This window comes from Malaclemys terrapin, chromosome 1, assembly GCF_027887155.1.
Source record: "Malaclemys terrapin pileata isolate rMalTer1 chromosome 1, rMalTer1.hap1, whole genome shotgun sequence".
NCBI lineage: Eukaryota > Metazoa > Chordata > Testudines > Emydidae > Malaclemys > Malaclemys terrapin.
This window is the reverse complement of record NC_071505.1, coordinates 73,440,836-73,465,921: the sequence shown is the minus strand read 5'-3', so window position 1 is coordinate 73,465,921 and position 25,086 is coordinate 73,440,836. Positions and strand designations below refer to the sequence as shown.

At 41.4% G+C, this 25,086-nt stretch overlaps 1 protein-coding gene across 8 annotated transcripts in view; it reads left to right on the top strand.

Annotated features, from left to right (window-relative positions):
• PPFIA2 (PTPRF interacting protein alpha 2) overlaps positions 1 to 25,086 on the top strand; it is a 642,959-nt gene that overhangs the window by 499,142 nt on the left and 118,731 nt on the right. For all 8 annotated transcript variants that reach the window (XM_054027372.1, XM_054027381.1, XM_054027368.1 and 5 more), the window contains 3 exons: positions 7,813 to 8,034; positions 16,821 to 16,967; positions 24,163 to 24,297. In XM_054027372.1, coding sequence (XP_053883347.1) covers positions 7,813 to 8,034; positions 16,821 to 16,967; positions 24,163 to 24,297 — 504 coding nt within the window. The remainder of the gene's footprint in view (positions 1 to 7,812; positions 8,035 to 16,820; positions 16,968 to 24,162; positions 24,298 to 25,086) is intronic.

Below are 25,086 nucleotides of genomic sequence, written 5' to 3'. Positions count from 1 at the left end.
TCTCAAAACCCAGCTCTTTCACCTTGGTTTTCACTCTAAACCTTGTGATGTAAACCATCTAGTCTGGTTCAAAGATAAACGCTATCTTTAAATGCATGAAGAACCAGGAAAGAAAAGTTGATGTTTAAGAGCACAGGGGGCTATGATACACCCGTTTCATCCCATTGTTGATATCAAAGACATTTTATTCTTTGTTTTCATATACTATAGTTGCCTTCATTCCTTGATGTAAAGAACGAATAATGTTCAGTGATTTGAGAGGACAACCCAGAGTCTTCAGAACAGCAAAAAGGCAGTCTGTTTACCGTATTGAAGGCCTTTATCAGATCAATGAAGGCTATGTACAGTGGTATTCATTTTTCTCTCCACTTCTCTTGCAGTTGCGTGATTGAAAATATTATATCAATGGTGGAACATCCTGAGCAAAAACCACATTGACTTTCAGGATAGATTCTTTCACCTAGAGGTTGCAGCCTACAGAGCATAATGCAAATGACAACTTTTCCAACAATGTTCAACAGGGAAATACCTCTGTAGTTGTCAGAGTTGCTTCTATCCCCTTTATGTTTGTATAATTGTACAAACCGAGCATCTTTGAAATCTTGTGGTACCACTTCTTCTTTCCAACAAAGTATTATGACTTCATGGAGCTTTTGGAATAGTTTGTCATTGGCACATTTGTAGATTTCAGCAGGCAAGCAGTCTTTGCCATATGCCTTGTTCCTGGGAATCGATTTAATGGCTTTCTGCAAATCTTCTAATGTAGGTTCGTTGTCTAAATACATTATAACTTCAAACTGTGGTAATCCTTTGAGCTTTACGTGTTTGATTTCTGCACCTCTGCATGCGAGTGGGAGAAAGGGATATGCTTGCTGTCATATTTGCTCTTTACTAGTTCACCCCATTCTTCCTGCTCCTTATCTGTGAATTTTTGCTCTACTCAGTGCTGCTTCCACAGTCCCTTCAGTCTCCTCTTCCAGAATAAGAAAACTTTTACAGCTAATATGCTGTGCCTAGAGGTGTAACTGAAGTAGATGAAACAGCATAGAGAAGTAGTTTTCACACATTTAAGTGACTTTTAAAAATATTTTATTTTTTTCTTGGCAAAGTCTCCCAGTTGTAATGGTAAGTTTACAAATGGGAGAGATCACAAGGGTAATACTAAAGACATCATGTGATACAGTAAGATATAGTCCTTCTTTGACCTTTAACCCCATCTTCACTGTGATTTACAAAGTGATGAAGCTGATCTAAGTAGAGACTAAAACCTTCTATTAAAATGGTTGGGGGTAAGGAGATTTTCCACCCGTTTTCTGATGCTGCAGCATTTTCAAAAGAATTCTAGTAATCTGATCATTTCTCTGTAATCTGTAGAGCAATGGTTCTCCCCTTTCACATAGGAAGCCTCTGAGTGTGACCCCTCCTTATAAATTAAAAACACTTTTTAATATATTTAACACCATTATAAATGCTGGAGGCAAAGTGGGGTTTGGAGTGGAGGCTGATAGCTCGCAACCCCCCATGTAATAACCTTGCAACTCCCTAAGGGGTCCTGACCCCCAGTATGAGAGCCCGTGATGTAGACAATACATATCATTTGAAATACAAAAGCTTTTCAGAACCTAAAATACATTTTAAAACAGAGGTTCTCAAACTTTAGCAACCCAAGGACCCCCAGTTTGATTTAAAAAATTTTGGGGACTCCTAAGCCCCACCTCTCAACCCTTGCCCTGCCCCTTCCTGAGGCCACGTGCCTGTTCCACCTCTACCCTGATGCCACTCCCCCATTCACTTCATCCCCCCTCCCTCCATTGCTCACTCTCTCCCACCCTCACTCATTTTCACCTGGCTGAGGCAGGGGGTTGGGGTGCAGGAGGGGTATGGGCTCTGGGAGGGAGTTTGGGTGTGGGAGGGGGTGTGGGGTGCGGGCTCAGGGCTGGGAGTTTGGGTGTGGGAGGGAGTTTGGGTGCTGGAGAGGGCTGAGGGCTGGGGCAGGGGGATGGGGTGGGGGTGTGAGAGGGAGTTTGGGTGCAGGCGGGGGTGTGGGCTCTGTGAGGGATTTTGGGTGCAGGTTTTGGGCTGGGGTGCGGGGGGGTAGCGGGGGTGGAGCTTACCTTGGGCAGCTCCCAAAAGTGACTGGCACATCCTTCTGGCAGCGGCTCCTAGGCAGGGGTCAGAGAGTCTCCACGTGCCGCTGCTCGCAGGCACCGCCTCCGCAGCTCCCATTGGCTGCAGTTCCAGGCCAATGGGAGCTGCGGAGTCAGCGCTTGGGTCTGGGGCAGTACACGGAGACTGCCTGCCCCCACCCCCAACTGCAGGGACATGCTGTCCACTTCCGGGAGCAGCGCGGACCCAGGGTTCCCACTCCTCCCCCCTCTCTCCCAGCGCCTCCTTCATGGTGGGGAACAGCTGGTGTGAGGAAGGTGCTGGGAGGGAGGGGGAGGTGTTGAGGGAGTTGAGAAATGCTGTTTTAAAATATTATTTAAATTAACTTTCCTGGACATCTCTCTGTGGAATAACCTCTGCCTCTGCTTAGGATGAAAACAGGGTCTTTGGAGATCTCTTTTGGCTCTCTTTCCATTTTTCCCTTCCTTGCATCTCCTATCTACCTGTCTGTCTGTCTGTCTGTCTCATGTTCATCATGTCCTCTGAGCTCATAGCTCCTATCCTTTCTTGACTTGACCTCAGTTTCCTTTTGCTCTGAGACCTCAGATTTCACCTAGTTTCTGTGCTTGGCTTTCAGTCTTCCCTTTGTTAATCTCTACTAACATCACTCTGCTATTCTGTTTCCTTCCAACTCCACAATGACCAATGGATCTTCATATCTGAGCCAATAGTGAGTGAAAAGATTTAGAAGTCTGACTTACCTGTTCTGGGATCCAAGACAGAAGTCTTCCATTGACTTCAATGGGTATTGGATCAAATCCTACAAAGGTCCTAAAATATCTGGCCATCCTGGTCATTGGCTCTCTTCTCTCCCCTTGGCTGACTTGATAACCAAATGTTGCTCTCCATTGGGTGAGGGACAGAGTGAAACTACAGTGTATTCTAAGTCTCTTGTAAATGACAGATGGCGTGAAATGTACCGGTACATAGCAATCAAAATGTTCCTTTAACACATTCCAGTTGTACTGTCAAGTTAATGAAAAATACCTTATTGAAACTGCCATAAAACTGATCTAAGTACATGTCACATGACTCAAACTAGACGTGATTTATTCATATTGGTATCAAGAAAGGTATTGAGTTTTTAGCCAATAAAACATATTTATATATATTTTGAGAAAAAGATTTTAATAATATTTAGGCACTAGCAAAATGTCACAAACACAAAGTAATTTTTGAGAAGCTACAGTAACATTATGGGACAACTTTTAAAGTGGGGGCTTCATAATTATTTGTGACTCAGCTGTGGCTTCTAATCCAACACAATTTTTAAAATATAATATTTCTGATGGAAACGTTGATTTTGTTAGTGCAGTTGTTAGCTAACACAAATTATTGAAATTAAGGATAGTCTGTATTTAATGGGGCCACATTGAATAGAACAATATTAGATAATCAGATGATTGGGATTGAATAATCAACATGCTCTCTTTCCTCCCTCCCTCACTGAGTTGAATAGTATTACATAATTAAAGGATTCTGGGGGCTAATCCTACCCTATATTCAGACCATGCTGTTGCCTAGGATGGCAGGATTGAAAGGAAATCAAATTACAAAAAAAAACCAGTGACAAAAGTAAACCAACCCTCACTCTGTTGCAGCTCTTTTCCTCTGTCTATCCCTCTTTCCCCAGGATAGTGTGTGCCAAGAGATTAAATGGAACACAAGTTCACTTTGCCTGGTCTGAGACAAGGCCAACAAGAGTAAACTGAGCTCGGATCAGTTTAGCCTGGAGAGCTGGCTCAATGCCCCTCCGCTCTAGCTAGGGAACCCTTGTGGAGAAAGGAAAGAGTCCCTCCTCCCTATGTATGTGTTGTTGTTGTCTGGATGACAGTGGAGAGAGAACCAGAGGGATGGAGAACATGTAGCATGATGATAGGGGAAAGTAAGTACCCATTAATGTTATTTCAGTGTTGCATGTGGTTTCTAAAAGAAAACAATGATTAATTGCACTAGATATTTTTCTTTGAATGTCAAATTATTGAATCATAGAATCATAGAATATCAGGGTTAGAAGGGACCTCAGGAGGTCATCTAGCCCAACCCCCTGCTCAAAGCAGGACCAATCCCCAACTAAATCATCCCAGCCAGGGCTTTGTCAAGCATGACCTTAAAAAACCTCTAAGAAAGGCGATTCCACCACCTCCCTAGGTAACCTATTCCAGTGCTTCACCACCTTCCTAGTGAAAAAGTTTTTCCTGATGTCCAACCTAAACCTCCCCCACTGTAACTTGAGACCATTACTCCTTGTTCTGTCTGGTACCACTGAGAACAGTCTAGATCCATCCTCTTTGGAACCCCTTTTCAGGTAGTTGAAAGCAGCTATCAAATCCCACCTCATTCTTCTCTTCTGCAGACTAAACAATCCCAGTTCCCCCAGCCTCTCCTCATAACTCATGTGCTCCAGCCCTCTAATCATTTTTGTTGCCCTCCGCTGGACTCTTTCCAATTTTTCCACATCCTTCTTGTAGTGTAGGGCCCAAAACTGGACACAGGACTCTAGATGAGGCCTCACCAATGTCGAATACAGGGGAATGATCACATCCCTCAATCTGCTGGCAATGCCCCAACTTATACAGCCCAAAATGCCATTAGCCTTCTTGGCAACAAGGGCACACTGTCAACTCATATCCAGCTTCTCGTCCACTGTAACCCCAAGGTCCTTTTCTTCAGAACTGCTGCCTAGCCATTCGGTCCCTAGTCTGTAGTGGTGCATGGGATTCTTCCATCCTAAGTGCAGGATTCTTGTTGAACCTCATCAGATTTCTTTTGGCCCAATCCTCTAATTTGTCTAGATCCCTCTGTATGCTATCCCTACCCTCCAGTGTATCTACCACTCCTCCCAGTTTAGTGTCATTTGCAAACTTGCTGAGGGTGCAGTCCACGCCATCCTCCAGATCATTAATGAAGATATTGAACAAAACCAGCCCCCGGACCGACCCTTGGGGCACTCCACTTGATACTGGCTGCCAACTAGACATGGAGCCATTGATCACTACCCGTTGAGCCCGACGATCTAGCCAGCTTTCTATCCACCTTATAGTCCATTCATCCAGCCCATACTTCTTTAATTTGCTGGCAAGAATACTGTGGGAGACTGTATCAAAAGCTTTGCTAAAGTCAAGGAATAACACATCCACTGCTTTCCCCTCATCCACAGGGCTAGTTATCTCATCATAGAAGGCAATTAGGTTAGTCAGGCATGACTCGCCCTTGGTGAATCCATGCTGACTGTTCCTGATCACTTTCCTCTCCTCTAAGTGCTTCAGAATTGATTCCTTGAGGACCTGCTCCATGATTTTTCCAGGGACTGAGGTGAGGCTGACTGGCCTGTAGTTCCCCAGATCCTCCTCCTTCCCTTTTTTAAAGATGGGCACCACATTAGCCTTTTTCCAGTCATCTGGGACCAAGAGAACATGAATATGCTGCTTTTCGACTAACTGCCTTCACAAGTACTTACCAGAGGTGAACAACAGGAAAAAGTAACTTGCAAGCCAGGTTTGATCAAGACATATAACCTTTTTCTATAATGACTCAACTTAACCATGAAATATGTGGGAGTTATCAATGAGAGTTAGGCACTTTTCTACCTTTAAAATCTATTCCTTAGTCATCTACTTCAACATTTTTAGATCATTTATTTGTTTATTTCTATTTTTTAAATTATTGTAATCTCTCAAAGAAAAATGGTGCAATTATTTTTTTAACTTTCACAATTATTTTTCACATAAAATGCTGATGAATGTACTCTTGTTAGTAATTAAGGCTTACTGATGATGAAGTTATCATAGTTTTGGTCATGTAAAGTAAGTGACCGGAATGGTGTTCATGTTTCATATTTGATGGTTGCTTAGTTATATTTTTAGCTTCAATTCATATGCTACCATTTAGGGAATAATATGGCAAGGTAAACACATGATAAAGTTTGTCCATCTGTCTATGACTTACTCCATCTGTCATAAATGCAAAAATTACTGCATGAAAATAAAACCCTAAAAGTAACATTACAATAACCATGAGTGGAGAAGTTACATAAAGTTCATACACTGGAACAAAGGATGGTGGTAATGTATTTAATATTGTGGCCAGGTAGTATTTTTATTTTCATATACAGTTGCAGCATATGAATGGTAATTATATGTAAATGCTGTAATTGAAATCATTCTGACCAACAAAATAAAATGGAAATAAGATTTTTCAACTTCTACGATTGTCATTAGTCAGTAGTATCCCAAAGTAGATCAACTGTATTTCAGTAATTAACATACAGTTTAAGCATAATACAAATCACTAGGAAAGTAATTTTGGAGCTGAGCTGTTTTAATCTAATGAATCTTTAGTGTAAAATTTTATTCAGTGATCCACAGAAATGCAGATGGTCTTAGTGTAACTATATGGTCTGGGTTCATTTGATAGCTGAGTTGAGTAAGAATATAATTAAAGTCAATAAACAAAGTGATTTTCTTTGAATTTGTAAATAGACACAACTGTATAAATATGTAGTCATGATGGTAACACAGAAGCAGCAATGGGAGAAAGTATGGATTCTATCCAGGGCACAGCCAGACATACACCATGTATACAGTAGTATATACTTGGCTCTCCAGTGGGCAATGGACTACATCCTTGAGGACCAATATCCCTGTGCTGCATTCTTGACAGCATGGGACAATGTAAAGTGGCTTTTATAGCACTGCTCTATTGAACTCCAGCAACTTGCAGCAACCCATCAGCTGTTTGTCTATCCCACTTCTCTGTGTGCAGATACTCAGCAGCTAGTTCATTGTTTCCCTTCTCGTGGAAGCTGAGTGGCAGAAATATGAAGTAGCCTAGCCTAGCTGGGTAGGGGTGAAGAGAGATGCTGAATAGAGACTTCAAAGAAGATGAAGACTAATGAGGAAGAGACATTGGGAGAGTGAGACTTCAAGAGAGGACAAAAACTAGCAGAATCAGCCTGCAGAATGTTATTCTCAACTCCACCCAAACATAACTGATATCTGTCCACCATTCTGTTTGGGATTGGGGGAGGGTTAGTGAGATGATTCTTGGGAGCCATCCCAAACTTCATTGACTAATTTTAAATACAGTGTGGAGCCTTGTTGTTTGTTCTGTGCATACTTTCAAAATGACAGTTGTCCAGACAAATTGGGGATCAGAGGGTTGCTGTGCATCTGCATGATGCTTTCTGGTGAATTTTAGTAATGTGATCTGGCTGACTGAGTAGGGTTCCACGTGTCAGTGCCAAACACTGTTGCTCATTCATGTTTACATTTCTTCCCTTATCATTTGTATATGCAATACGAGAGACTTAAAATTCCACCTCTCCTGATGGAGATTTCCTTGCTCTGAAGGTTGAATTCTATTGACTAGCACCGACTTCCTATAAAAAAAAAAAGACCTAGTACATAAATAATCACAATTCACCCCCCCAGTTGTTCTAAAACACAACTAATGCACAGTTTAACCATGCACATATCTTCTATTTCCTTTGTTCGTTAGTATCCCTGAATCTCATGTTATTTACACTTAAAACACCTGTAATATTTTGTCTTTTAATTGCTGACAGATTTGTTTTAAAAATGCTTCAGGCAGTTTCTATATTATATGATAAGTAATGGATGAATATTGTTGCGTCTTTCCCTGCAGCGCCTATCAAATGGCTCTATTGACTCAAATGATGAAGCCAGTCAAGTGTTGGAACTACAGGAACTGCTCGAAAAGCAAAATTATGAAATGGCACAAATGAAGGAACGTTTGGCTGCACTGTCTTCCCGAGTGGGGGAAGTAGAGCAGGAAGCAGAGACTGCCAGGAAGGATCTAATTAAAACAGAAGAAATGAGCAGTAAATATCAAAGGGACATTAGAGAGGTAAGATGGTTCACCACACTTTGACCTCAGACTTTTCAACAAGTTGTGCATGGGGTATTTGACATGAGCCAAGCTGAGTCACTGAACATGGCAATCAAGAATAGCATTGACAGAAATCTTGGAAGTATGTTACACAAAGTTTAATCTTTAAAAAAAGAAAAGCCCCCAAAATTATTAGAAATCTTTTTACAAAATATCATTCACAAAAACAAAAGTGTGTGTATGTCTCCTCTCAATAAATCTGTTTCCTCCTCTGCAAATTCCCACACATGTGAGACATCCCCTCCACTGAAATATTCTTCCATGCTCCTTATCGCCTCTCCTCATATATTTGTGACTCCCTCTTTTATAGCCTTCCAGATATCATGTCTCCAGGCTCAGATTTGCACTGAATCTGTTGTGTATCTTCTCAAACATGCAAAGAGGAGAAACCACTTTATCTCCCATCCTCAAGCACGTCCACTATCTGGCATTTTGATTCAGAATCTGTCAAAATTGCCTTCTCTGCTTTCAAAATCCTTCATGAAATTTCCTCCCTATCTCATAGTCCCTTTCTCTCTCTTTCCCTACTTCTTCTCCCTCCTCTGTTTCTTCACCTGTTCTTGCCACTCTTCATGCAAGAGACTGCTCCTTTGCAGCTCCAGCTCCATGACACAGCCATGCTGTGTTTCTCCATCTTTTTTAAAATCTCAAATTAAAACATGTTTTATACAGTTTAAGAAATTATATTGTTTTATTATGCCACTCTGATATCTCCCTATGTCCTCGCCCCCCAACTGCTTTCTTTCCTCATCTGTGCTTTCTGACATTCCCTTTCTCAACTTCTCTCTCCCCTCTCCAGTGAAACATTCACTGTCTTCTGGACATCTTGAGTCCCATCTGCCAGCTTCCTTTCTAGCTGTAACAATGTGCCAATGTTCAACCGACAGCCTGTCCTTTTTACTCTAAAACCCAAAAGTTAATTTACAGAAATAGAATGAAATTGGACTAAACTATCAAAAGCTAACTTTGTTAATATAATTTTTTTCCAAACAGATATAAAGGTACCTGCTTGTATGATCTAACTGGACAGCAGAAGAAACGCTTTCCAATGCAGTGACTGAAGTATGCACTGATAAATAGAGTAGACTGGTTTGTTACACTTAGGATAAGGGTTTTTTCCTCTCCTCCACCTATGTGGAAAGTAGAACTATAAAATAAAAGATGTTTTAACTACATTCATTATTTATTTAAGAAAAAATATAACTTTATTTTCTTTTAGCAATCAAGGAAAGGATATTCTAGATGTTTGGTTTAACCTTTGTCTTAGGACCAGATTCTGCCACCTTTACTTAGGTTACATAGTACCTTACTCTTTAAGTAATCCCACTTATTTCAGTGAGACAGTTTAGAAAGTAAAGTAATCTCAGTGTGCCAAGATAATGTGTCAACATTTAAATCCTTCTAAAAACCAGACAAGTTTTTAAAGCTAAAACAATTATCTGCAGGCAGTGAAATTCATTGACATAGATTTCTGAGTCTAATAAAAACCTTAAAATGAAATCCTGACCCCACGGAAGTCAATAGCAAACCCCCGTTGACTTTAATGGGGTCAAGATTTCACCCTTAGTCTTCCAATAATTATGTGTATTGCATATTAATTATATATTGCATAATCTTCCAGTTATATATGTTGCATTGAGAGGAGACTATACCGCAACTTATCACTGTATTTAGGACTTATTTTTTATTCCTGATTCATACGTGTTAATTCTGTACAGTTAGTAATTTTCTGGGTAGTTCATCATACTTGTGGCTCTCCATTTCACTTTGAAATAGGGGGAGATAAACTCCAAGGTAACATGTTGAAATGTTTCTGTTGTTTCACAGTAGCACAGAATCTGTTGCATGTCACCACTGTACTCATCTGATTGAGTTACATATTGGTCCAAATCCTGAAGCGTTTACTCATTTTTGACTCAGTCCTTAGTCAGGCCAAAACTCTCATTAACCTTAGAGGGAATTTTGCCTGAGTAAGGCCTGAATAAAACATGGCTAAGAGCTTCAGAATTTGACTATTTTGATCCCCGATACTCTGTTTACTGATGCAATTATCATATAGACATTGATGGCTAGATGTGTTGGTGGTTTAGGTTTTATTGCCACTCCACCGGCATGATTTGCTGATTAATTTCATACTCTATGAGTATATCTACAAGGTAGCGGTAATTCTATGTTTTACTGCATTCTTCACTGATGAAACTGCTTTACTGATTGAACTGCATGCTGCATTTCATTTTCCGACTGGATGGTACAGCGCAAAGTTAGCAGGAATTTAGAAGCCTAAATTGTCATCAGTCCTCTACAAATCTTTCTGCAAAATGTGCGGGCACATCCATTTGATCTCACAAAATCTTGCATTTGTGTGCTAAAAGGAATGTGGGTGTATGAATCCCAGATAGTACAAATATGAGAGTTCAGGGCTAGATTCACAGAGGGACTTAGGCACCTGGCTGCCATTTTAGGCACCTAAGTCCAACATTTAAGCAAAATTGAGATCCCCTAAACCCCTGCTTAGCTGCCACCTAACCCACTAGGTGCCCAACTTTCTGTTGGTGGGCATGCACATAACCACTTAAGTCCCGATGCTGCTGAACTGCTCAGTGCCCAGTTCATGCTTAAATTGTGGTAGGATTCACAACATAGGTGTTCCCCCCACCTATCTCAGTTGTGGTAGGCGTTCTCACTCCATGTGTAACCCACACCAGAGACAGGTGGACGTGAGCAGGTCATGTGTGTCTCCCATTATACCAAATAATTAGGGCACTCCTCCAGGATGTGAGAGACCCAAGTTTGAATCTCTGCTCTGCTGCCTTGGAGTAGAGGCTTGACCCCAGATGTCCCACCTCTCAGGTGAGTGTCCCACTCCTCAGCTAATGAGTATTCTGTGGTGGGTGTCTCTCAATATCGCCTGTGGATGATATTCAACTTTGTATTAATAATTAAATATTCATTAAGCAAGCAAACAAGAATGACTCTATAGCTCAGGGGTAAGGGCATTCTTCTGGGAGATTGGAGACATGGGTTCTAGTCCCTGCTCCAATGAATATTTAAACATTTAACTCACGGCTGTGAATTCCACCGGGCAGCAGAGTGTCTAACAGTGAGGTGCTGCAATGCCTAAATCCCTTTGTGCACAAAGATTGATGCATTTGGATATTTTCCTGCTGAAAAATTGCCAGAATGTATTCAGCTACCTATTGGCTGTGTGTTTTTAAAGTTGCAATGGATAAATCAAATTATTAAATATTGTTCTTAACACATAAAAGCTGCTGGTGGAAGAGTTTATTTCATTAGCTCCATGAAAATATCAGGATGGATGAAGAAAATAAATTCTATAATCAATGTAAGGAAACTTGAAAAGTTTCCAGTTTGTTATACATAATGCATACAGTATCTTGGTGCAATCTCTAACATTATCTCCTTCAGTATGCAGCTTGATCAGTAAAATGTAAATGGGTTTTTTTTTTATGTTCAGCATGTGAAGTATGTGATTATTGATCAGAACATCCAAATCAGTCAGCAAAGTATATGATAATTCAACCACTGAAATTTGCAAGTTGAAGAGTATGCCAATGTACAAGAACCATCTCAGTAGGTTGAGTACAGTTAATCATATACTTTCCTCTCTCCATTTTTCCCCACTTACCTCTCTTTCGGGTGTTCTGATTTCTAATTTTCCTGTGCTATCAGGAGAAGAAAGTGGTGCCCAAAGATAGAGCCAGAGCCATCCCTTGGGGAGTGAGGGGCCCGGGGTGGAAGTGACAAATCTGGCCAATCACTCCGGCATTTCTGGGAACTATCGCACCCAGTGCCAGCCAATTGCAGTGGCGGCCTGCGGGGCCCTCCAAAGCACGGGTTCTGGGGCATGGAGCAGTTGCCCTGATTCACCATACCCAAGGGACGGCTTTGGTTAGAGCATAGAACCATAAGCCAGGATATCCGAGTTAAGTTCTTGCCTCTGCCTCTGACTTACCGTATTTCTCTGGACAAGTCACCTTTCTGGATCTCTGACTCCCATCCCCCACCCCCCAAGATATTCCACATGTGGAAATTATGACCAGTGTTTTCAGCTGAGTAGATTTGTGCCATGAGCTGCTTTTTCTGACACTACTATTGTTGTTGTTGCTGTCCCCCAGTCAATTCCATGTTTCTGTCCTCTTCTGGTTCTTTTTGTACCTCTCTAATTGCTCCTTAAGTATGTCCTCCAGAGGATCCTCCTCATGTCCCCTGTTCAACTTTCTGTGGGGTTCCATAGGGCTCCACGGTTGGACATCTAGCTCTCAGCTCAAACTCAATGGCTAAAACAGAATTCTTAATGTTTTTCACCCCACCCTACCTCCCATATTGCCCCACACTTAGGAGGAGCTCCCCGTAAATGTCCACAAAGGTATCTCATTATCCTCCTTGAAATTCCTCCTTAACACTTTTCTTTGCCATGCTGCCTACACAATATTTGTCAATCATCAGGCTGCTGATGTTCTGTGACCCCGGCTTATCATTCTGACAAGTGTTTTTTCATTGTTTCCTTGTACTCCCCATCTATCTGGCTGTGTCCATCTGTTGTCTCCTGTCTCAAGGCTGTCCTTTTGTTCTGTGGGTTCTTGGTCTGTGATTAGGGCTCCTAGGAACTACAGAGGTATAAATAATAATAATAATAAGATACAGGTAATGCAGTCACAATAAAAAAAAACTAAAAAGTACTATATTTGGGAGTTGCTTATTTGAAAATCTTTCATCTTATGCTGGTGAATTCACTATTGGCATAATCAAGAGAGATAAGAGCCATGTGGTTTGAGAGACATTTTCCCATTCACTATAAATTACAGGATTTTTTTATACTTCAAGTCAATATGTAAGAAAACTACTGGAACATATATATATATTTAATCTTAGCATGTCCAAGGTATACATAGGCCTCTACCTATGATATAATTGAACCTTTCTATTGTTTCCTTCCTTTTCTGATTGTTGTTTACTGTGAATATTTATAGATAACTGTTTTAGCATTTATAGATGATAGAGAGAAGCTGTTTCTTTTTGACTTTTGAATATCTAGAATAAAGACAGAAGTTACACCTGCAGCTTGAAAATCAGTCCTGTTATGTGAATCAGTGAAGCCAATGGAGAAAAGGCAAAATCAAATATCAAGGGCTTCCACTCTTTAGTGGACAACATATTTTACTTTAAAGGGAATAACTGTTTTGAAATATAAAATGTGGAACATTGTTACTCTCTCCCACTAGTTCCTGCATCAGCATAGTCCTTCTCACCCTGTATTATCTGTTTGCTCCTCTCTTCAGATGACAAGGAAGCAATCTCTTCACAGGCCCCTTTACACATTTCAAAAATGCCATCAGTTGTCAGTGGGTAATAAGAGAAAGGAAGCAGCTGTTGGATGTGCCTTAGAGAAGTGCTCAGTGTGAGGATTGGCATGAGTGGGCAACATCCCAGTGAACCTGCAGGGAAAATTATTTCAGCAGCAGCTTCTTTCTGCTTGCAAGGCTTCTCTTCCAGTCTTGCCAACCCTGAGCATTTAAAACTCTTGAGTCAGCCTCCCCAAAATCATCAGACTCAGGGCTGGTGCAAGGAAGTTTCACGCCCTAGGCGAAACTTCCACCTTGCGCCCCCCCCCCCCCCAGCCCTGCGGCAGCTCCCCGCCCACCCCTCCGCCCTGAGGTGCCCCCCCAGCCGCCCCCTCTGCCCTGAGGTGACCCCACCGTGGCAGCTTCCCCCCCCCCCCGGGGAGCCGTGCGGCAGCTCCCCACCCCAGCTCACCTCTGCTCCGCCTCCTCCCCGAGCACGCCGACCCCGCTCTAATTCTCCTCCCCTCCCAGGCTTGTGGCGCCAAACAGCTGGTTGGCGCCGCAAGCCTGGGAGGCGGGAGAAGTGGAGCAGCGACGGCATGCTCGGGGAGGGCGCGTAGCAGAGATGAGCTGGGGTGGGGAGCCCTGAGGCAGCTTCCCCCCCTGCTCTGAGGCACCCCCCCCCCCAGCGGCAGCTCCCCACCTCCCCGGCCTGGGGAGCCGTGTGGCAGCTCCCCACCCCAGCTCACCTCTGCTCCGCCTCCTCCCCAGCACGCCGCCCCCGCTCTAATTCTCCTCCCCTCCCAGGCTTGGGGCGCCAAACAGCTGATTGGTGCCGCAAGCCTGGGAGGCCGGAGAAGTGGAGCGGCCGCTGCGCTGGGAGAGGGAGTGTGAGTTGCACGCTTTTTGGCGCCCCCAAATCTTGGCGCCCTAGGCAACCGCCTAGTTTGCCTTAATGGTAGCACCGACCCTAATCAGACTGACTTAGAAATCATGGTATTTTAAAACCATGTTATACAGTTTGGTTCTTTTTATTTGTCTTCTTGTTATTCCCTGCTTTTATGATTCATCTTTTCATATGTTTTTCTCAGCAAATGTAAGGGCTAGAAACTTATTTAAAAAAAAAAAAAAAAAGCTTCAGATTCTCAAGTATTTACACAACTACAGGAGCTGGGACTTGAGGAAAAGAGCAAATATCACAAAGATGTCAATAAAATCAGAAGAGTTGACAACTGAGTCTTCTACCCTAACTGGGTTGCCCACAACAGGTTCCTTTGTCTCCCCAGGATATTCCTGGCAAACATAATATCCCTGTTAGAGTTGGTCAAAATGTTTTAATCAGAAAAACAGTTCATGGCACAACAACTACATTTACAACTAAATTAAATGTTGGTGAAATATGATGTTTTGTCAAAGCCAAAACCTTTCATGAAATGAGCTAAGGTGCTGGCCCATGAAATGGGTAAGCCAGTTTCCAGGCTCCCTGATTCAGAGCAATCTGGGATTAAAACTCTCTTCTGCCTAATTTACAGCAGAGTTTTCCATTCCCTCTCAGGCAGAGAAAGGACTTCAACTTGGCACTTCCACATCTCAGGCTGGAGCACTAATGGCCACCCACATACACACCCATATGCAGATCAAAAACAAATTTCAAAACCTCAAAATTTGCCACAACATGGAATTGTCATCTTCTAGTCAGCTCTAGTCCTGACTCCCTTCTCCTGCTCCTTTCCTTGGCGTGTCCCCTCCACACTCCCTCATCTTTGAGGAGGAGCATCAGACGCTATTCTTTCTCCACCCAAAGGGCTCCTTAAGGAAGTCAGCTGCTACAGACTACAGCCTATTCAAACCTAAAAGGATCTTTGCAAGAGTACAGTGTATTCCCAACTGTCTGAATAGCGTGGGAGGGGCACTGATTTTGTTCCAATAATCAAGAGGGTGGGAGCCGTTCAGTTGGCGGGATGGCCTCCCCTGCTGCTGGTGGTTCCTTCTCCTCCTCGCAGACCTGGCCAGGAGTCTCTGCTCTGCCCACTCACTCTCTCGTGACAGCGGGGCTGCAGAGGGCTCCCAGGACTGCTGCAGGGCCAGTGACACCCGATCACTGCAGCTGCAAGGTTCTGGTGGGAGGCTGCAGTCCTGGTGGGGCAAAGCGGAGTCCTGGCCAGCAGTCTGTGCTCTGGGGGACAAGGAAGGAATTCGGATAATGCAGAAGTTTGGATAATAGGGTTTTGGATAAACAGGAGTGTACTGTATTATTTATTTATTTGTTTTAGTTATTTCACTTACATTGCAGTTTCACCTAGATGACTTAGCCGGGTCAGAGCTCCATTGTGCTAGGCACTGTATAATACAGCAAATGATAGTCCATGTCCCAAAGATCTTACAGCACAGCCCATCCATGCATCAGAGAGCAGCTGAAACAACAAATATCCTTTTTCTGCTCCCAGCCATTGGCTTTACTGAGTACAGGGGATGAGTCTACCTTAATCACTGTGGTTACAGAACAATAACTACACAGCTCCTGAGGTTTTCTTGTAACTGCATGTTAGGGTTTGCAGCATGTTTCTCACAACTTGTGCTCAATCACACCTCTTTTTTTTTCAATAATCGTAGTTGTTTGGTATGTGTGGGCTGCAGCCTGTCTCTCAGAAGCCCTTTTTAGGAGTGTCCCCTGAGGGAATTGTTGGAGTCATGGCTCCTGGCACCTTCTGCAGGACTTTGATTGTGGGAGGGGCACTGGGATGGTATCTTCCCTACCTTCCCTTTCTCTGTATACATCAGAGAGGGGACAAGGAGATGAGCCGGTGGGAGACGTGTCTCATGGTAGAAAGAGCTGCAGAAGAATTGGGGATCCATTTGGAGATTTGAGTTCATTGAACTCAAACCTTCATGTAAATATGCAGAGATTAGCTCAATGCCAGCCTTCATGAACTTAAGCTACAGGACTCCATTTGCAAACAATATCTCTACTGATAAGCACATCAGCTTTCTTGATCAGTGGCATATAACTTTTATAGTACTACTATGGTGATGTTCAGTTTTGATATATGAAGTAGATTCTTTTCTTTGTATTCATGTCTACAGTTATTTAAAAATGAGCAAGTTAATGTTGGGTTCTTTGTTATATATATCACACATACCAAAATGCAGATAACTAGGAAAAAACTGAGAAGTTGAGAAATCTTCAGTTTTCCCTGAATGTTGTTCTGAACTATATATTTATCTATATTAGTGGATGGCATTAAATTCTGCTATAGACATTTATAGGTGGTTTATTTATATGAAGACATATTAATCCAAAGGGGGAAAAATGCTTCCTACAGAAAATAGGAAAATCACTTCCTCTGCGTATTATTTTTGCAGCTCTGACTACTGTTAACATGAAAATTAAGCTGACATCTAAACTAAATGACATTTGAAATACATGTTTCTTCATTTTAGGCTATGGCACAGAAAGAAGATATGGAAGAAAGAATCACTACCCTTGAGAAGCGCTACCTCAGTGCACAGAGGGAATCCACCTCCATACATGACATGAATGATAAACTGGAAAATGAACTGGCAAATAAGGAGGCCATCCTGCGTCAGGTTCAGTATCTACGTCCCTGGAGCAGCTCTCTTTATGCAGAATTATAGTTAACACTAAACAAACAAACAAAATGAGTACTGAAATTGTGGTAGGAGGTTTCTATTAAAGTAGGCCAAATTTCTCATTCTAAATCAACCATAACAGAGCATGGACCAAATTGCCTTAAAGAAAATCAGGCAGGTCAAAGTCTATAAGGTCCACATTAGTTACCACAATCATAAATAGCAAAACCAATTTGTCCACTCAGCTCTGTGAGGTATCTGTGCTGAGTTATGTATCCCTGTGGTGTCCTGAACCAGTGAGCATCAAATCACATAAGCTAAGCAAACAGTGCACCAAACAGTCTGTGCACCATGTTTACTTGGATATCATTGGTCACACAAATGCGAATAAAAATTATATATTTTAAAAGAAAGATTATTCCACCAAATATTAGTCATTTGCAGAAAATGGGTTTTAATAAATGAAAATATTTTAATAATGCATGGATTGCACAGATAATTTTATCATCCATGTATCTTCATTTTAAAAAGGTTTTTAAGGATGAGACAGTTTTCTTTCATGTCATATTTTTTTCTGCGATTGTTGCAAAACCTGAAGTCCAAAGTTGAAATAGGGGACTCCAAAGCTCATCATTTAGAACTTATTCAAATTTATGGATTCTAGAGCTAAAAAAAGCTTTTAGAATTCTTAGGGTTTGTTTATCTTATAGCAAGGGACGTATTCTAGTAGTTCAGTGAGGAGAATGGAAGTCAAAACTTACAGGTTCTATTTCTGATTCTTTCGCTGGTTCAGTACAACCCTGAGCTAGTTGGTTGTAACCTCATAGGCACAGGATTTAAATTTCTGTAAAATTTGTGTAGATGCCTCAAAGGGGTGCTGAGAGGCATTATTAATTATTATATATCAATATTTGTTGTCATTAGGTGCTATACCGGAGAGAGAGCACAAGAACTTTTGAGTATCAGAACTCTCAAATTGCTTCTGGTTGAATTCTACTACAAAGTGATTTGAGTTTGACAGAATAAAACCTAGTTATGTGCCAACTAGGTCATTTGTGATTAAGTTTGTGAAACAACAAAATCTTTGGATCTGATGCTCCTTTGTCGCTGAAATACACACTGCATAGGGCTGTCAGGGAAGGGTGGGAGCAAACGTGGCATTGCCTTCCGGTATAAATTAGAGCAACCTCGGAGTTCTCTTACATATGCTTCGACAGATGAAAGTCAGTGGGTGCAATGAAGCTCTGCCCCCATGCTTGTCCTCCTGGGAATTCCCAGCACCTAAGACTCTGTAATGGTGGCTGGCTTAGAACCATTCTACTAGCCATGATAGGGTGGAAAATGAGGAACAAGAGAGATCTGCTACCTTTAAGGCCCATTTACACAGCTGTAGTGCTATAAAGGGGCTTAGGGCAACAGAGAATCAAGTTCTTTGTCTGACCAATGGATTAGGTGAATGGAGGACATTGCTTATAGTTTCAGGTAAGAATTACAATATGGATAGAAAACTGTAATGTAGAACTATGTATATTGTTTAAATTTTGGAGAAGTGAGTTTCTTTCTCTCCCTCAATAGACAACAAAGGTTTATTCTTTAGTTTTTCAAATGTCTTATCTGTAAACAGTATATAATGCAAAAGAAAAAAAAGAGCTCCCCCCATTATAAGGCAATTTGAGAACACCTTGATAACTAAATTGTCCTCTAATTGAGTGAAACCCCATTAAAATAAAAATATTTATGTTCATTAATGAGAATGAAAGGATCAAAACCAAAACTTTTTGGATTCTATTTTGAAAGTTACTTGAAGACTGTTATTAATTTTCCTCTTTAACCATAAGAACAATAGATGAAAGAGCAAAATACCTATATCAGCTGTTAGTTTTTTATTAGCAATTTAAGTAGTTTTACAATATGCATAAATTGCCTACAGAGAATAGTAAGTACTGATAATTGTGCTACATAAAAGCAGACTTAGAATACATTTTCAGCATTGCAACATCAACAAAATACATTCTAAATCTTATTACCCTGTCAAAGGATTAAAATATCAGTACAAAAGATTACAATATTTACAGCATGCTCTTGTTAGTCCCACCCTAAATTCACTGGAAGGGGACAATTAATACTAAATGAAATCATATTAACATAACATAAGAACATAAGAAAGGCCGTACCGGGTCAGACCAAAGGTCCATCTAGCCCAGTATCCTGTCTACCAACAGTGGCCAATGCCAGGTGCCCCAGAGGGATTGAACCTACCAGGCAATGATCAAGTGATCTCTCTCCTGCCATCGATCTCCACCCTCTGACAGACAGAGGCTAGGGACACCATTCCTTACCCGTCCTGGCTAATAGCCATTAATGGACTTAACCAACATGAATTTATCCAGTTCTCTTTTAAACTCTGTTATAGTCCTAGCCTTCACAACGTACTCAGGTTAGGAGTTCCACAAGTTGACTGTGCGCTGCGTGAAAAAGAACTTCCTTTTATTTGTTTTAAACCTGCTGCCTATTAATTTCATTTGATGACCCCTGGTTCTTGTATTATGGGAATAAGTAAATAACTTTTCCTTATCCACTTTCTCCACATCACTCATGATTTTATATACCTCTATCATATCCCCCCTTAGTCTCCTCTTTTCCAAGCTGAAGAGTCCTAGCCTCTTTAATCTCTCCTCATATGGGACCCGTTCCAAACCCTTAATCATTTTAGTTGCCCTTTTCTGAACCTTTTCTAGTGCCAGTATATCTTTTTTGAGATGAGGAGACCACATCTGTACACAGTATTCGAGATGAGGGCGTACCATCGATTTATATAAGGGCAATAATGTAGTCTCAGTCTTATTCTCTATCCCCTTTTTAATGATTCTTAACATTCTGTTCGCTTTTTTGACCGCCTTCGCACACTGCGTGGACATTTTCAGAGAACTATCCATGATGATTCCAAGATCTTTTTCCTGACTTGTTGTAGCTAAATTAGCCTCCATCATATTGTATGTATAGTTGGGGTTATTTTTTTCAATGCACATTACTTTACATTTATCCACATTAAATTTCATTTGCCATTTTGTTGCCCAATCACTTAGTTTTGTGAGATCTTTTTGAAGTTCTTCACAGTCTGCTTTGGTCTTAACTATCTTTAGCAGTTTAGTACCATCTGCAAACTTTGCCACCTCACTGTTTACCCCTTTCTCCAGATCATTTATGAATAAGTTGAATAGGATCGGTCCGAGGACTGACCCTTGGGGAACACCATTAGTTACCCCTCTCCAGTCTGAGAATTTACCATTAATTCCTACCCTTTGTTCCCTGTCTTTTAACTAGTTCTCAATTCATGAAAGGACCTTCCCTTTTATCCCATGGCAGCTTATTTTACATAAGAGCCTTTGGTGAGGGACCTTGTCAAAGCCTTTCTGGAAATCTAAGTACACTATGTCCACTGGATCCCCCTTGTCCACATGTTTGTTGACCCCTTCAAAGAATTCTAATAGATTAGTAAGACATGATTTCCCTTTACAGAAACCATGTTGACTATTGCTCAACAGTTTATGTTTTTCTATGTGTCTGACAATTTTATTCTTAACTATTGGTACAGACGTTAGACTTACCGGTCTGTAATTGCTGGGATCACCTCTAGAGCCCTTTTTAAATATTGGCGTTACATTAGCTAACTTCCAGTCATTGGGTACAGAAGCTGATTTAAAGGACAGGTTACAAACCTTAGTTAACAGTTCCGCAACTTCACATTTGAGTTCTTTCAGAACTCTTGGGTGAATGCCATCTGGTCCCGGTGACTTGTTAATGTTAAGTTTATCAATTAATTAATTCCAAAACCTCCTCTCATGACACTTCAATCCGTGACAGTTCCTCAGATTTGTCACCTACAAAAGCCAGCTCAGGTTTGGGAATCTCCCTAACATCCTCAGCCATGAAGACTGAAGCAAAGAATCCATTTAGTTTCACCGCAATGACTTTATCGTCTTTAAGCGCTCCTTTTGTATCTCGATCATCAAGGGGCCCCACTGGTTGTTTAGCAGGCTTCCTGCTTCTGATGTACTTAAAAAACATTTTGTTATTACCTTTGGAGTTTTTGGCTAGCCGTTCTTCAACCTCCTCTTTGGCTTTTCTTATTACATTCTTGCACTTAATTTGGCAGCGTTTATGCTCCTTTCTATTTGCCTCACTAGGATTTGACTTCCACTTTTAGAAGGAAGTCTTTTTATCTCTCACTGCTTCTTTTACATGGTTGTTAAGCCACGGTGGCTCTTTTTTAGTTCTTTTACTGTGTTTCTTAATTTGGGGTATACATTGAAGTTGTGCCTCTATTATGGTGTCTTTAAAAAGCACCTATGCAGCTTGCAGGGATTTTACTTTAGTCACTGTACCTTTTAACTTCTGATTAACTAACCCCCTCATTTTTGCATAGTTCCCCCTTTTGAAATTAAATGCCACAGTGTTGGGCTGTTGAGATGTTCTTCCCACTACAGGGATGTTGAATGCTATTGTATTATGGTCACTATTTCCAGGCGGTCCTGCTATAGTTACCTCTTGGACCAGCTCCTGCGCTCCACTCAGGACTAAATCCAGAGTTGCCTCTCCCCTTGTGGGTTCCTGTACCAGCTGCTCCATGAAGCAGTCATTTAAAGTATCGAGAAATTTTATCTCTGCATTTCGTCCAGAAGTGAAATGTTCCCGGTCAATATGGGGATAATTGAAATCCCCCACTATTATTGAGTTCTTAATTTTGATAGCCTCTCTAATTTCCCTTAGCATTTCATCATCACTATCACCGTCCTGGTCAGGTGGTTGGTAATAGATCCCTAATGTTATATTCTTATTAGAGCATGAAATTTCTATCCATAGAGATTCTATGGAACATGCGGATTTGCTTAAGATTTTTACTTCATTTGATTGTACATTTTCTTTCACATATAGTGCCACTCACCCCCTGCACAACCTGTTCTGTCCTTCCGATATATTTTGTACCCCGGAATGATTGTGTCCCATTGATTGCTCTCAGTCCACCAGGTTTCTGTGATGCCTATTATATCAATATCCTCCTTTATCACAAGGCACTCTAGTTCACCCATCTTATTATTTAGACTTCTAGCATTTGTGTACAAGCACTTTAAAAACTTGTCACTGTTTATTTGTTTGCCCTTTTCTGATGTGTCAGATTCTTTTTTATGTGAATGTTTATCATCTGATCTGGCCCCTACTTTATCCTCTTCCATCCTCTGCTCAGGACTATAACCTGGAGATTCATTAGACTCTCCCCTAAGAGAAGTCTCTGTCCAATCCACATGCTCCTCTGCAGCAGTCGGCTTTCCCCCATCTCCTAGTTTAAAAACTGCTCTACAACCTTTTTAATGTTTAGTGCCAGCAGCCTGGTTCCACCTTGGTTTAGGTGGAGCCCATCCTTCCTGTATAGGCTCCCCCCATTCCAGAAGTTTCCCCAGTTCCTAATGAATGTAAACCCCTCCTCTCTACACCATCGTCTCATCCACGCATTGAGACTCTGAAGCTCTGCCTGCCTACCTGGCCCTGCACGTGGAACTGGGTGCATTTCTGAGAATGCCACCATAGAGGTCCTGGATTTCAGTCTCTTCCCTAGCAGCCTAAATTTGGCTTCCAGGACATCTCTCCTACCCTTCCCTATGTCATTGGTACCTACATGTACCACGACCACCGGCTCCTCCCCAGCACTACACATAAGTCTGTCTAGATGCCTCGAGAGATCCGCAACCTTCGCACCAGGCAGGCAAGTCACCATATGGTTCTCCCAGTCACCACAAACCCAGCTATCTACGTTTCTAATGATCGAATCTCCCAATACTAATACCTGCCTTTTCCTAGCAACTGGAGTTCCCTCCCCCGGAGAGGTAACCTCAGTGCGAGAGGCAACCCCAGCACCATCTGGAAGGAGGGTCCCAACAATGGGAAGGTTTCCCTCTGCTCCTGTTGACTGCTCTGCTTCCCTGGGCCTTGCATCCTCCTCAACAGCTCAGGGGCTGTCTGACCGGAGGTGGGACAATTCTACAGTGTCCCGGAAAGCCTCATCAACATACCTCTCTGCCTCCCTTAGTTCCTCCAGTTCCGCCACCCTTGCCTCCAAAGTCCGTATGTGGTCTCTGAGGGCCAGGAGCTCCTTGCACCGAATGCACACATACACCACCCCGCCCACAGGGCAGGTAATCATACATACTACTCTCAGTGCAATAAACTGGATAGCCCCCACTCTGCAGCTGGGCTTCTGCCTGCATTGTCTCCTAGTTAATGAAGGGTTTGTTTAAAGCAAGAAGTTTTAAATGTAGTTTGGTTTATATGTTTTAAGGGGAATAAAGGGTATAAGATAGAACCGGCAAGGGACCCGCGCTCCCTTCCTGCTCCCCTTCTAAACTCCCTTGCGAAACTCCCTGTTAGCAGCCCCTGTTAGCAAAAAAGTGAAATATTCATTTTGTATGTCTCATGGGGCAGAAAACACCCTACTTATAAAAAGAAAACTTAAAGTCCCACCCTTTTTTCCCCCTCTGTACTTCTCTTTCAATGATTATCACAGGTTCAGTAATTCCATTTACATAAAACAAGATTTAACTGTAAATTCACAATAAAAAATTAACTGAGCAGCAGTAAGCAAATAGCTGACAGGAACTGATAATGGATGTCCTTGGATGTGTAACCAGGGCTGATTTCACCATCACACTAGTGGTATGTTATTGGCATCAATTAGTTCCAACAATTTTTTAGCAAATGTATCCTTCTAAAACATGTACTTCTTCCCAGTTTCTTATGCTCTCGGTTTTGCAGTAAAGGAGTTGATGTTTGTATCTGTGGCTTTCAAAACTCTGATTTTATTGGCACAAATGCTATCTTTTTTCCTTGGCTGGCACTAATAGCACACAGATTAGAGGGAAAAGAATGTTTGTTCATCTTCATACTTTACAGATTGCAACTTCTTTACTTGGCCTTGATATGAAATCCTTAGTCCTCATATCAGTCATAGCGTAAAAGGCCTGCACAGTTCCATACTTGGATTAATCCTTTTCACAAGCCCATAATAAACTCTCTTGCAAGCTGGAGAGTATCTGTATCTGAACCCACTTGGAGTGCCCGCCTCAGAAAGCCCCCCAAGAATTGCAGCCATTTCTTAATTCTGCCTTTTATATTTTTTGTTTTCGTCTCTGGGTTTCAGATGGAAGAAAAAAACAGACAGCTGCAAGAACGTCTTGAGCTCGCTGAACAGAAGCTGCAACAGACAATGCGGAAGGCTGAGACCTTGCCTGAAGTGGAGGCTGAACTAGCTCAGAGAATTGCAGCACTGACTAAGGTACTGCACTGAGAAATAGGTTCATTTCAGAAATGTTTGGTTTAACTTGGTTTAATACATTCTGTATTCCTCCCTACAACAACCATAACAAACAAGGACTTCATTTCAATCTCATAAGAAATGGGGGAAAAATATGCTTTGTAGACACACTGTAAGCAAATGTTAATTACCGGTATGTAACATAATTAATTTTACCCTGGCTTTATTAATACCATTATTATAACTTGATATACCACGTGCCTTGACTGTATTTTTCACAGTCTTTATTGGCAGGTGCAGTAACTACTCTGACTTTAGATTACATTATATTTAAAAAGATGTCATGGATTTCCAAAAAAATCACGAACCCATTTAGTTTTAAAATATGTAAACATTTCCCTTTTAACCAAAAAAATCAAGCTGATAAATCATTTTTCCATAATGTTTTTATACCACATTAATTAGGAGAGACACAATAATCATTTTTACCACAATAAATGATACAAAATTACAAAATTTTTCTTACTGGCATTTAGGATGAGTTGTGTGTGACAGAAACAAAGCCATCCTGAATATTGATTTTTTTAAATTGATTCTTTGTAGCAGTTAATCAAACTACAATTGTAAATCACAAGGAAAAATGTAAAGCCCTAAAGGGACCAAAGACAGTCTGGTTTCTCTGTTAACAATTTATTGTACAACAGCTTTCTTCAAGAAATAAGACAAAAGTACGTTTTAAATTATGCAAAATTCATATATTGCTCTCTACCACATTTTTCAGATGTGCATGCAGTTAATGCTGTAGTGTAG